A 14,817-nucleotide genomic window follows, 5' to 3' on the forward strand; every position below is an offset into this window, starting at 1 on the left:
GAAATCAAAACACTTCCTTATCACCCAACCACAAGTCGAGTCTAGTGTTGGAGGTAAAATGAGGAAGTTAGACAAAGGGAAAAATAAGGTGAATAATGTTGGAGAAGAAGAAGTGGTGGTGGATCGTGGTGTTGTACTCCGAGAAGGTGTTCGGAGGACGATGTTTCGCGAGTATATGCTGCATGCGACGGAGTTAAGCTTGAATAAACTCCGTCTTACAAAAGATGAAAGACGATCAATTGATCAAGTACTTCAATATGGCCTTTATGGAAGTCGAAATTATCCGAGTGCTTGGTATGGAAAAATTGAAGCTCTTCAATTTTCTCATATTTCCTCACTTTCCAAGGGTGGAAAACGATTTGGTTTAGGGGTGGGGTCACCGCTTTTTGTGGTCGTGTTGGCGGTTTGATGGTGTTCGGTGTAAATGACCATCACTAGCGATGAAGCAGGATATGTTCATGTTCGTGACGGTATGTTTGTGACGGTGGGGAGTCGGCGACGGGTCGGCGACGGTGATCGGTAATGGTGGTAGGTGGCAAGTTGGCAGTTTAGGAGATGGGTCTGAAAGTTAGCTATGGTAGTTTATGTTAGGGAAGACTGGTGGTAGGAGTGGTGAGGGGGAAAAGAATGGGTTACCTTGGGGGGTGTGGGGTATGGATGTAGAGGTCTTGGAAGGTAAGAGAGGGGATTCCATTCCCTTTGTTTCTATCAAATAAACACAAACAAAGGGAATCATGTATGTTAATTCTCTTTCCCTTTCTTTTAAACCGCTAACCAAACGCCTCCTGAGTGAGTATAATTAAAGGGAAAAAGAGAGGCTTGCTAACTTGCTTGCTTAAGATGGAAGCTAAGAATAAATTGCACCAAGTTTTTCTCTTTTATTAACTTTGCACCCAAGGTGTCTATTGATTGTCTCTAGGATTCAAGTTTACATCTTTATGCTAAACTCAAGACCCCCATTTCCATGTTAATCCCTTGTTATACAAATATCATAGTTTGTTTATATTCATAATTAATGAGTCCTACTTGCAACATTACTGTCTTAATTATTTATTAGCAATAGTTTAGATTTGTTTTAGACTATTCGTCTTCTTTTGGGTTCAACCCCCTAACTTCCGGTTTACTACCCTTTAATCAAGTCTAGTTTAGTTTTGCTTAGATCTTACGAAGTATAAATGTTATACTTGATGTTAAAATAGATGTAACAATCTAGTTTTTAGCAATCGCTCCACAAATCACATCATCTACCAACAATATCGCTGTTGTAGTTACAGTTTACGTAGCAAATAACAGAGGCTAAAATTACAGCAAGTGCATAATCTTGCAGGCCGTTATGTTCCAAAATGCAGCTCAAACAGGTTAAACTATTTCGCCACAATAAAAAAAAACATTGACCAAGAGTTGAGTCCGTCTCTGATTTCCTACTTGTAAACGGGATCTAAGAGAGACTCATGGATGAAGTTTCCAGAACCATTCAAAAAGCTCAGACTTTAAGAGCAGCTTTATGAACCATGGTCTCCTTGTGTATTTGATGGCAGCTCTTCTCAACCAGGTCAAGCAGCTTCTCTAGGTTCATTGACCAAGAGTTGAGGACGGCGTTGCTGTCCTTCACAACCTGAAAGCAGACAACTCCCATTGGCCTGTCTATCTTCGCTACCAAAGCTTTGGAAACAACCATATCTGATAGATGCTTCTCAGCATCCTGAGACAATAACATTATCAAGCCAGAATGAGGAAATGGGTAGTATGTTCTACTTTATTTTTCATGAATAAGGAATACAATAAGATGTCGAAAAATGCAAGACGATAAACGTGCGGCCACAAAAAAAAAAAAAAAAAATTAAGTGTAATTCACAAACACCTCGAAATGAAAACCGAAAAGTGTTATACATAGACCACGAAGTATCACACTCCACCTCTAAGACACAAAGATGGCATATAAGTTTGCATATCTTTTGACTTCATACAAATACAACTGGTAATTATGCTTAACTACTCATGTATATCTAAAATTTAATTTCTACTGTCCCACCTATCCCTCACATGTCTTATTAAAAACAAACTAATGTATTATCAACAAAGCCGCACACTCCTACTCCTCTATCTACACTCATCTCCCGCAATAGGCAATTCGATAGTGTGAATTTTAATGAAGATAAAGAAAGTGACAAAGAGGGTGATAATATGGAAATGGATGATTAGATCCAAAAAAATGTAATATGTGATTTACTTTTTATTTTTATGTATCAGAATAATATGTATGAACATACTAATTTACATAAAGGGAAATATTTCATTATCTTAACTTGTGTTTCAAGCTATATTTTTTTGTTTTATCAATATCTTCTCATATTATAATATTAGTAGTAGTAGTGTTATTATTAAGTGAAATTAAATTAAGTTAATTTAAGTTAAGATTCCTTCAATTAAGAAAAGTTAAGCTTATATAAGTTAAGAAAAGTTAAGTTCCTATAAGTTAAGTTCAGAAAAGTTAAGTTCCTATAAGTTTAAGTTCAGAAAAGTTAAGTTCACCTCCTAGAAGTCAAGTACAAAATTAAGTTCAGTTCGGCAAAATTGAGTTCAGAAAAGTTGAGCAAAATTATGTTCAGTTAAGAAAAGTTTTCGTTCCTATGTTAAGTTCAGCAAAATTAAGTTCAAAAGAAGAGGGCCTAAGACACATAAATAGAATCTAAGTTTGCATATCTGACTTCAGGAAGCTTGCAATAAGCTTTTTTCAAGTTTAATATTTGCACAAGTAAAACTAGTAGGCACCAAAAATGAAGATCCCGCACAATTGGCCTCTATTATTCCAATCCTACCCTTCATCTTAAAAACAAATTAAAAAAAAAAAGTTCTCTCCCTTCTCTCCCTCTCAAAACCCAATCAATTCGTTAATAACTCGACAATTATGGATCTTAATTAGTTAATTCGCACATATCACAAATAATTTCGCCGTTTTATCAACAATTTTATTAAATCTCGTCTTTTAATTGATTGAATGAATGTTTTTGTTTTAAAAAAAAGGACTCTTACAATTTGGATTTGGTATTGGGTTGTTGGAGTGATTGTTGGCCGGTCGTCGAATTGGCCGTGGTAGGTGGTCAAGAAGGGTCAGCGTTATGGGGAGGGTGCAGGCTCTTGTGGCGCTTGCGGTGGCTGTTTCAGATGAATACCGCGGTGGCTGTTTGAGGAGAGTACTAGCAGTGGTAGCGAAGGGGAATGCAAATAATTTCGCCGTTCTATCAACAATTTTATTAAATATAGTCTTTTAACCAATTGAATGAATTTTTTTGTTTTAAAAAAAAGGATTTTTACAATTAGGGTTTGGTTTTGGGTTGTTGGAGTAGTGGTTGGTCGGTCGTCGAATTGGCTGTGGTAGGGTGGTCGAGAAGGGTCGGCGTTATGGGGAGGGTGCAGTAAGCAGGCTCTTGTGGCGCTTGCGGTGGCTGTTTCAGACGAGCACTGCGGTGGCTGTTTCAGACGAGTACTGCGGTGGCTGTTTGAGGGGAGTACAAGCAGTGGTTGCCAAGGGGAATGCAAATACAACCGGTGTAGGTGTTGGTCAGCGCTGGGAGGGGAGAGGGGGAGGGGTGGTCGGTGTCGAGAGGGGGTGGGGGAGGGTGATGGTTGGGGGGCTGGTGGAGCAGATCTGAGTTTTTTTTGCTGATTTCTCTACTTTTTATTAATATCCTCTCTATTTGTACGTGAAAAGTGAGAGGGGTAAAGTCGGAATAAGGCGAAAAAAGTGTGCGGGATTTAGCATGTGTCCCTTTCCTAAAGTAGCTCAATATTAAATACAGATTCCAAATCTCGATTGAATAACAGAGAATACAAAAGTTAAGTCCAACTAAATAATGTGAGCAGCCTTCGATTGTGATAAAGAGGTAAATTTGCAAGTTCTCATATATAAAGGCAACAAACCTGTAAACTAAGGCACAATAATTCTGCAAATCTCTTCAAGGAGATCCTAGAGTAATATTCTGAAACCACAAGTATGTTCTGCAAAAAGAGCAACCAATGAAAAATGCAATCAATAAACAGCAGCGGCGGATTTGGGGAGGGGAAAGTGAGGGCACGTGCCCTCACGTGACGGAAAAAAAAAAAGAAAAAAAAAACTGAAAATTTATGTTTACATATTTAGAGCGCCTATTTTTAGCATGATGATGCTCTTGGTTTGGTGGTAAGAGGCTTATAAACATTCCTGATGGTCTCGTGTTCGAATCTCACTATGGTTAGGTTTGGCTTATTTTTTTTTTGTATGTTCAAAGTTAGATTTAATTAATTGAATTTCAAAATGATGCTACAAGGGTTCGAACCTGGGACGTTAGGCTAGTATATTCAATGATTGTCCAACACACCAATTGCATACTAATATTGTTTGTTAAGCATATATATTTTTATATCTATAGAATTATACACTTTTAGAAGTAGTTCCATGTAAAATTTCCCACTGTCTTATAAATAAAGATTATGGTACTCTTTGGTTAATTTTTTTACTATTTTCATGACGATAATATATGAAATTGAAGGGGTCTCTCGAATTTTTTTTTACACAGGACCCCCAATTCTATCGCCGAAAATGGATATTCCCTCTAAAATAATGCACTTAGGCTTGTTGGTATTTGGTTTAGCCGTGTAGGGTTTGTTGATATATTTTTTCTTTACGATTATATTATTATGTATTGACGATGAAAAAATTTTAATGTATAAAAGTTGTCCGCAAAATTTTTTTTTTTGGGGTGTGCCCCCCCTCTAGTCAAATCCTGCATCCGCCACTGATAAACAGTCGATGTTCTCAAAGAGAAAAAAGAAATAGATGATCAAATAGTATTACTAACATGTTCAATAACCCTTTGCTTTAGATCTTCAGCAGCCTTTTCACCTAAAGGGCCCCCAAGCAAGTTCTTTTCACTAGCAAATTCCGCCTCAAATTCGTTCCAAAGTGTTGTCCACAGAATAACCTCCTTTGTGAGTAATTGTTTCAACAGCAATCTATGCAGCATATCAAGAGAACCCATTAAACCAGACAAGAGAAGCAGATGTAAGGAAGTTCACAACTCGGAAAAAAAATATATCGATAAAAAATACATACTTGAACTTAGGAATTTCAGAAAGATTCTTATCCTCTAAAGTAGAGTTAAGAAGACTTGACTGCATCGGATCATGTGGAGCAAGAGCCAAATACCAGCAGATTTTCCTTAGGATCTGCATACAGCGACATATTATACAACTACCAAGGAGAAAATTGATGATGCTAGAATTTAATAATGAAACCGTTATTTACCGGAATCCACTGTCCAGGATCTTCCTTCACAGAAGGTATGTCATAGATCGCCTTGTAGCATCGACATACTTCAAGGTAGTCATTGTGGTGCCTATAGTATCTGAAGTACATGAAACTTGTTAAGCACTCAGAATACCAACTTCTAAAAAATTGTAATATGCACGAGAAACCAAGACCATATGATTCACACGTAAGAACCATGATATAGAATTTCACAAGACTCTTTCTGGAGAATTTCAATGGCATAAAAAAGCAAATCTCTCAAGCTGGGGATATCAATCAAAGGACACCAAGTGCCACTAGGTGTAGTCCTGTTCAACAAGACACCAAAGTGGGTAACACTCGTTCCAGTAGAGTACATATCTTATCTAGGAGACTATGTTACTCAGACATGCAGACACAGAAACATATCCGCGTGTTTGACACGAAATTACACGTGGACACGGTCAACTGTGTGTCTTGACCAATTTAATGGACAAAACATGACACGGCACTGAATGCCTCAAGCCTTTAAGCTTTTTTTTTTAAAAAGAAAAATAAATAAAAGTTGGATAAAATACTTCTATAAAAAGTTCAATGAGTGAAGAGTACATATCATAACTTCAAAATTATTAACTGTATAGAGCTGGTAAGCAATTTTAAAGTAAGAAAAAGTAAAAGTTTAGTATAATTCTAATGCATGGTGGAGGGAAAGGTCTACTCTACTAGTCTACCCTTTTGAAATAAAACTAACACCTTTCGCTGCTTTCAGCCGCAATAAACATATTATATTGTCTTGAACCTTCTTTCTCTCTCTTTATTTTCTTTCCTAAACAATCACCTCGACATTCCAGTGACTCTCTGGGTAAACTTCAGATCTTCATCCTCACCTAGCACTGACGACATGCGTAAGTGTAGACAGATCTCGGTGAAGAACAAGATCTGAAATTGTCCAAGAACTTCATGAGGAGCAAAATCTAAGGTAAGTTCTATCGAAGTTTTTGTGCCGCACATATCGGAGTCATATCGATCTCCGGCATGTCTGACACGTCTCACGCGTCGTGTCTTCCACGCGACACGCCGGAGGTCCGACGTGTCAGAGTAACATAGCTAGAAGATACTTCTGTTAAGCTAGACCAATACGTTCTGAGCTTTTTTAACATAGTTCTTCAACTTTTTTGAACTTATTGTGAGGTTTCTGATCTTTCTTAAGGAAGCTAAATTTTCCTTAAAACTTTATTGAAATTCACATTAAAGTTCAGAAGAACATGCCCCAGGCCCCCAAGTCTTAGAACAAGGGAAGTGCATCTACAGAATCAAATAATATACCAGGTAAGGCACTGTATCAGCCTTAGTTCAAGCCAATGCATCTTTTTAAATAAGACGGAGTACTAGTAGCAAATACCAAAGAGTTGAGTAAAGAATAAACAAATTGCATGAAATTTAGATCTCTAGTTCCCACAAAACAAGAAAACGTTTGTCATGAAGCTTCAACCTAGATTCGAGGATCATCAAAGAAACTCCATAATAAGGAAAACAAAACTGGACATACAGACATGAAAAACAAAAACTTCTACTGCAAGTCGATAGATTCTACTTCTGGACATAACAGATTAATTGCATAAATGATAAATATATACATAAGTGAAAACCGAACTTCAAGAAATGCTGGGGCAACAAGACGACATTGGAATATGCATAGGACAAATGCAACTAACCGAATCATCAAATCATAATATATACGTTTCAGCTCTTGCAAAGAGGGAATATTAGCAGGAGCCTCTTCAACAATAGCATCGCCTTCCTTAGGCTTTTTCTTTGATTTTGAAGAATCGATATCAAACACCCGAGGACTAATCCTTCTTGAAAGGATTTGAGCCCGGACATAGTCTTGACGGTCCAAACAAAGACGAACCTGAAAATAGAACATATTTTCAAATATGAACCCAGCCTTTCAGCAAGTAATAAAGGGTCAGAGGGGAAGAGGGGATGTTTGTGTCTAGCCCAACATAATTATTTCCAGTGAAGAAAACAGGTATGAAAACATCATTTTAGTGAAAAGCTGAACATACTTGCTCAAGAATGAATGCTATTTTCTCGGTTTTTGCCATAGCACCAAAAGTTTCAACCTGCCAAATCAGAAATTATAGAAATGCAAGAAGCCAGCTCATTAGTTCAAAGGAATCCGGGTGAAATAAACTGCTAAAAATGTATGTAAGCCTCAGAAGTACAAAAGCCATACTAACCGCTATCTCTTGCATTAACTCAGCAGCCTCATCAATAAGCCCTTGTTCCTCCTTGATCTTAGCAAGGCTCTTAATCAATCTTGCTCTTTCTATTTCAACATATATCTACACAAAATACAAAAACGGCATAAACTATACTCCCAAGACAAAACCCGTCTGTAAACATTCGTAACTATCAGTATGAACATATATCTATCTCTAAACGAACATATTTACCTTCCCAGCTGATACAGTGTTAAGAGTCTTAATAAGCTCTATGCGAGTCTCTAGATCGGGCGTTTGGTCTATGTACTGCATGGCCTGCTGCACCATAGCTGTCACAGCCTGGTAAGAACAGAGTTCTGCTTCAGATAAAGGGAAAAGCAAGAAATAATATCATACAAATCTCATGGAAGGATAATGGAAAAGACAATCAATTAATCAGATACAACTCAAATGGAAGGATAATGGAAAAGACTTAGTTGCCCTGAGAAGACTTCAAATATGCACACAAAGAATTGTACTCCCTTTGTTCGTCAAATAACATACATTTTCATTATTGAGACATTTACCGCCATTTAACAACTTCCGGACCCAATTATTTTCTTAGAAACGTACACCGTTGCTCATTCCAAAGTACTTGTACCCTGGTGACCTCCATCTCAGCTACGACACCTAACCGCCCTCATTACCAACCTGCTAACGACCCTTAGACCACCATAGCCACCACCATCAGCAAATAACAGCGGACCACCCCTACATCACCCAAGCACCATCGGAAAGCCTGAAGATCCTCCAACATCCATATGGGATCAGTCCAAAACCTCCCCGACGCCACCATTGAGCTTGGAATCTAGATCTTAACATAGCTGACCCACCCAAAAAAAACTCATAGGCATAGATGACATCCACATCTCCTTTAAACTCCACCTCACCGCCACCAAACCCAGATCCAGCCACCCTATAGAGCCAATAAAAGTGGTAGTGTGAAAACAAGGACTAGACATGGAGGTATGTTGTGAAGATCTTACGAGTTCAATGGGGCGGGGTGGGGTGGGGTGGGGTGGGGTGGAGTGGTCGAGCAAGATGGGAAAGGGGGCTAGGGAAGTTGGACTCATTTATGTGCATTGAAAGCGGTTGGGGACGGGGTGGGGGGTTATTAAGTGAATGAAGTGTAGGGGGTGATGTAAATATGGCAAGAGTGGTGTTGTTCGGTGATGGCAAGATGGTGACGAGAAAGCGAGTAGGGGAAAGTTGGATACAACAAGAATATTTGACTAACCAATCTACTAATTTGAGTGTATTGAAATACTCCCTCCTTTTCAACCAATTATATACATTTCCCATATTTAGAAATTTCATTCATTTCTATACAATTCTAAATTTTAGTTAAATTTTGCTTTGAGAAAGGAATAATATCATTGATATTTTATAAATTTACCACTTAAATTTATGGTCCCACTTATATTTAATACACGAATAATTCTATTATTTTCACACATACCCGCAACCTGATTTAAGTACCTAAACTACCCTTATTAACCCTTAACCAAAGTCATTTTACTTGACCTTAAAGAGCCTACCCACTAACACACCCACCAACTACCTAGTATATTCGGTATTGAGTAGAATAGTATCAGTACTAACAGATTATAAATGACAAATTTCATTGGTGGGACTTCGAAAGCTGCTGAGAGTGTAAAGCTAGTCACAAAAAAAAAAAGTGTGATTGGGAGCTTTTCGGTTGCACCTAGTCTGGATGACGAAGTGCAACAAGTTAATGCCGCAATAAATGAGGAACAAGCCAATGTTCTTGATAATCAAAACGTACGTAATTTCCTTAACAAAATGAATCTAAGATATCAGTTCCAAATTGTAAGAATCGTAGAAGATTTGAAATTTGAAGTCTTTGAACCATTGCTAAAACAGAAATTTGACAACGGCTTACCTAAATTTTCATCAAATCGTAAAATAAATTATGTCAACGGAGGGGCTCCAAAAGTGACTACCTTTCCAAATACATGTGACAAGAACAATCAGCAGTGAATACCTGTTTAAGTTGACCTCGACGCTTTGACAACAAAACAATTTGATCATTCAACATCTTCCAGGAACGAGCTTCAAAGCAAAGGCTAAGAATGCTACACACAGCCTTTTTGGTTTCAGCAACTTCACCAGCAAGCCTCATTTGCTTCTCTACATTCAAAAGTGCTTCTACTTGTGCTTCGAGATTTTCCTGTGGAACAGCGACCAAAAGTACTGTGAACCCCTTACTGAAGATGCGTAGTTATTACAGACGAACATCACTCAATGGACAATAAGCAAGTTTCTTCTGTCACACTCCATGGACGACATCTAGGCTAGGGGTAGGCTATAAAAAGTTGAATGATTCTGTAAACCTCAAAAGATTGTCACTGTCTGCGAGTAATGTTTGTATCGTCAATGTTCATCAATGATAAAATTTATTCACTATATCCCAATCGGCTAGATTTCAATTACTATTATTTCAAACCCCAGCACCCTGACAAAATAGAGAAAATTGTGCGCAGAAACGAAGTGTACTACGCCTCGAATTACAAATTACAAAAAGAAAAAAAACAATCATTCGAACAATTAACAAGATAAGAATATAAAATTAATTTAATAGGCCAATTACATAAAGGTAGATCCATAATCCTTAACACAAAAGGCAATTAATTAAGTTTCAACAATTTGAAAATGAAAGTAAGATCTAGGGAAACTCACCGCCATGGCTGCTTCAGTGGAGAATTTAGTTGAGTATCTGAGAAGCAAAGAATTGACCTGATATATTGAAATAAAACAATTAATTGAAATTAAGAAAGTGAAATAGCTATAAAATTGCTGATCTAAAAGATGTAAGCGATTTAATTGAAAGTTGTTAAACTTACTCCGATGAAAGCACGAAACGACGGGGGAGGAAGGGACGGCTACAGAGGAAAAAAAAGGGGGTTTTGCAGGAAGAGATGGTCTATGAAATATGAAGTGCTCCTCAAAACCAATCCAACTTTTTTATTGGGATTTTCTCATTTATACCCCTCTATTATTACCTTTTCTCACTTGTACCTCTGCGTATTCCATAAGCCCACATATACCCCTCAACTTTATAATAACTTTCATTTACGACCAAAAGTAAAATTCCGTCAACTTTAGTCCGTTAAATGGTGATGTTGCATATTATTAGCTGCTAACTAACTTTAACTATCATTAAATCCTACTTGTAAGATTAGAAAATTAATTTTAAAAAACAAGAAAATAGTTTTACAAATCTGAAAATTAAAGCATGCCCCAACCCCATCACAACCACCAGCATCCGCCAACTACTGCACCGGCCACCAGGGCCCACCACCATACAAAACCAGTCCAATTTACCGCACTCCACTACCAGCAGTATTTGACCTCGGCCACAATTTTGCCCCTCTCTCTGATACCGCCAAAACTAGGGGATGTATTCTACCGCCTTATTGTGAAGTTGAATGAGAGAGATACAGTGAAACGGCGCTAGCACCAAGGAATGGTGAGCGCAGCCAGGAACGGTGGCTTTCGTTCGAGGTTTGATGAAGGTGCTCAATGGCAAGGTAGTCTGAGTTATGATGGCGGCGATCGGAGGTGATAAGATGTAGCTGGTAACAAGGGTACTTGCCGTGATTGAGGGGGTTTATTTAAAAAAAATTAATACTTCATTTTATTTCCATTATTACGATTATTTAGTGTCAAGGATTAATTGAAATTGATTAGAGAATAATTAATTGTCAAATCATAAACTTAACAGATTTTAACTAACGGAATATGACTTTTGGTCACGGATGAAAGTCATTGCAAAGTTGAGGGGTACATCTGGGCTTATGAAATACGCAGGGGTACAAGTGAGAAAAGCTAATAATAGAGGGGTACAAATGAGAAAATCCCTTTTCTATTTTACTCAAATTCTCATTTGAGACCTCGGACGAGTAATCAACTTTTTTATTATCGAGCTGGTTTGATAGCCGGTGGCAACTTATTTCCATAATTCGAAAGGATGAGATAAGTTGGTCCTACCTACAGGATCAAAAAAAAAAGAAAAAACTATCAACCAATAGTAAAACTAGTATAAACCTCGTACAAATAAAAAAGAGTTGTTCACTCAATTAGCCTTTTCCGAATAATAAATTTATAATATCACGTAAGTTATTATCTATTCAATGCATTTGTATAAGAAAACCAAATTTGGTTCATTTGGTCTGGTCCAGTCCGATCCACACATATATTCGGTCTGGCTCGAACCAGACCAATACAACTGTGGTCTGGCCTTCGATCCACCTTTTTCTCTTAGTTTGGTCTTCGATCCACCTAATTTGGCCCGGTTTGGTCCAGGACCGAATCAAGGAATACCCCTACGTGCAATACATAAATGGTATATAGAGGGTTTTTAATTTAATAATGAAACTATTTCTCTACGACAAAGTTAATGATTTCTATGTATAATTTTTCTCAAAAATTTGTAGATAACTAATATTAGTGCTCGGGCCCGTCCGGTTATGTAACACCCCCATACTCCGAGTGCCTTACCAGGACCACTCAGGTATGAAGACATCACCATCTCGGTTGCCCGAGGTATGATAATCAAATAGACAAAACAGAAACAACATTTATTATAAGTAATTTAATGAATAAGTACAATCCTCGAAACCAAACTGAAAGTACAATACATTATTCCAAACTATCTGTTCTCAACTGAAATGTAAATAAATACTAAACTACAAATGAAGACTCTATCGTCATGTCGTGGCCATCCCAAATATCCCAAAGATATCATCTCTATACTGCTCAATATCTCGCTCACCATCCCCGAATGGATCACCGCAGGTTTTACAAAACAACACCGGGTCGAAGACTAATCACACAATCAATATAGATAACAACAATAAAACAAATAGACAAAATGAATCACACACACACACACACACACCACCAACTCCCATCATCTCAATACTTGACCGTCCACTGGACCCGCCACGCCAGGGGGGACGCACTGTTCCCACCTAAGCCCCGCTCATCGTACGAGCGATAACCCCGTCCATTAATGTGCACATCCCCTTTCGTGGCGGGTTCCACGAAGGGCGAAACTAGGGCGTGAGATCACTCCCGCAAGTGACCCCACTCAGCCGAGAACGCATCTCGAGAACCATCAACAAACACAACCACAATCACAATCACAAACACAATCATCATATCAAACAACTAACTACAAAGACATCACCAATATCCCATTATGGGACTAATACGAGTAGGAAATCCTACCCGAAAGCACAACACGCAGACGGTATCTACAACTGTCTCAAAACGCCTCTTCTACGAATTCTCCTCCTAACATATAACACATAAAGACTACCAATTACTTACTATTCACAAAACCCCAAATCCTAAATTAGGGTTTGACCAAACCTAGCAAAACATTATATAAATTATATTAAAAGCTTACCCTCGACGCAAGGAATCCAACGACACGAACTACGATACGAACGACCGTCCGTCGAACTCCGGAATTGTTAAGGATGCGATTAGGAAGATGATCGATCGCTTTCTCTCTTAAACAGGTTTTAGGTTTTGGTAAAAGTGAATTAAAACAACGACGATTATGTTTAAATACCCTAATCGCATAATTAACAAAACCCGCGAAAAACTCCCCGTAAACCGGACACTCGATCGAGTACCCAAGGTACTCGATCGAGTACCCCCTACTCGATCGAGTGCCACGGCTACTCGATCGAGTGCCCAAAGTCGAAACTATTTTGCTTCGCCACCTACCCTTACTCGACAGAGTAAGGGCTACTCGATAGAGTACCCCAAGACTATAAATACGGAGTATTACAGTCTTCCCTCCTTAAAAGGAACTTCGTCCCCGAAGTTCAACCCACTACCAAAACAAAGGTACTCCAAAACATTCCCGACTCAACAACCAAAACAAAACTCAATCTAAAACACGCTACTTACCCAACTCATCCCGACAACCTACCGACCCAACATATAAAAGGTGTATATAGAACTCTTAAAAACTCTCGCGATCATCTCCTACCCCCTAAAAAAAAGCAAGGTTACGTCCCCGTAACCATACATACCTGATCAAAAAGGAAAGGGTAACGCTCTTTCATGATGTCCTCTGCCTCCCATGTAGCTTCCTCGGTCTCGTGGTTAGACCAAAGGATCTTGAGCAAAACTGTCTCACCACCCCTAGTCTTTCTAACCTTTCGGTCTAGGATCCGCTTAGGTACCTCAAGATATGATAAAGACTCATCAAGCTCTAAGTTCTCTGCCTCCAACACATGTGACGGGTCACTCACATATTTCCGCAATGCGATACATGAAACACATTATGCACTCTCTCCAACGCAAAGGTAAAGCCAAACGATAAGCCACTTCCCCAACTCGCTCTAAGATCTCATAAGGCCCTATAAACTTCTGACTTAGCTTGCCTTTCTTCCCAAATCTCATAACCCCACGCATCGGAGACACTTTCAGAAGAACCTTGTCCCCAACCCGAAACTCTATGTCCCGACGATGTAGATCTGCATAACTCTTCTCGTCGATCCCGGGTCGCTCTCATACGTTCTCTCGATCATCTTAATCTGTTCCCACTATCTCATGTACCATCTCTGGTCCTAAAACCACTTTGCCTCAAAGACTATCGTCCCAACAGTTGGACTCCCGCATCTCCTCCCATACAAAGCCTCAAACGGTGCCATACCAATACTAGTGTGATAGCTGTTATTGTAAGAAAACTCTATCAAGTCCAACCTCTTCTCCCAGCTACCACCAAAATCCATCACACAAGCTCGCAACATATCCTCAAGAGTCTTGATTGTTCTCTCCGTCTGCCCGTCTGTCGCAGGATGAAATGCTGTACTCATCTTCAAAGCTGTTCCCAACGATTCCTGCAACTCCTTCCAAAACCTTGATATAAACCTCGCATCTCTGTCGGACACTATGTCCTTAGGGACTCCATGTAACTTAAGCACGTTCTTTCGATAGGCCATAGCCCATTGTGCCTTAGTCCATGTATCTTTCATTGGAACAAAGTGAGCGACTTGGTCGACGATCCACTATCACCCAAATCATGTTGTTACCTTGTTGACTCTTCGGCAAACCCACAATGAAATCCATGGAAATGGATTCCCACTTCCACTCCGGCACCTCCAAAGACCGAACCTTACCTTGTGGTCTTCTCTGTTCCCCTTTAACTCGGCATGTCAAACAACGGACACAAACTCAAATTTGTCTTTTCTTCATCCCAGGCCACCAAAACGTTTTCTTCAAATCTTTGTAAAGCTTGTC

At 38.9% G+C, this 14,817-nt stretch overlaps 1 protein-coding gene across 1 annotated transcript; it reads right to left on the reverse strand.

Moving 5' to 3' along the window:
• Nucleotides 1–1,213: 1,213 nt before the first annotated feature.
• Nucleotides 1,214–10,570, reverse strand: LOC141605704 (26S proteasome non-ATPase regulatory subunit 12 homolog A-like). The gene is made up of 12 exons (XM_074424579.1): nt 10,398–10,570; nt 10,234–10,290; nt 9,539–9,724; nt 7,726–7,833; nt 7,510–7,614; nt 7,336–7,392; nt 6,982–7,178; nt 5,285–5,384; nt 5,093–5,205; nt 4,839–4,992; nt 3,922–3,999; nt 1,214–1,702 (listed from the first exon to the last, which is right to left on the reverse strand). Exons 2-12 carry the CDS (start codon nt 10,237–10,239, stop codon nt 1,484–1,486), a joined length of 1,323 nt encoding a protein of 440 aa, XP_074280680.1. The 5' UTR covers nt 10,240–10,290; nt 10,398–10,570; the 3' UTR covers nt 1,214–1,483.
• Between the last annotated feature and the right edge of the window lie 4,247 nt (nt 10,571–14,817).

Source organism: Silene latifolia, chromosome 10, assembly GCF_048544455.1.
Source record: "Silene latifolia isolate original U9 population chromosome 10, ASM4854445v1, whole genome shotgun sequence".
Lineage (NCBI taxonomy): Eukaryota > Viridiplantae > Streptophyta > Magnoliopsida > Caryophyllales > Caryophyllaceae > Silene > Silene latifolia.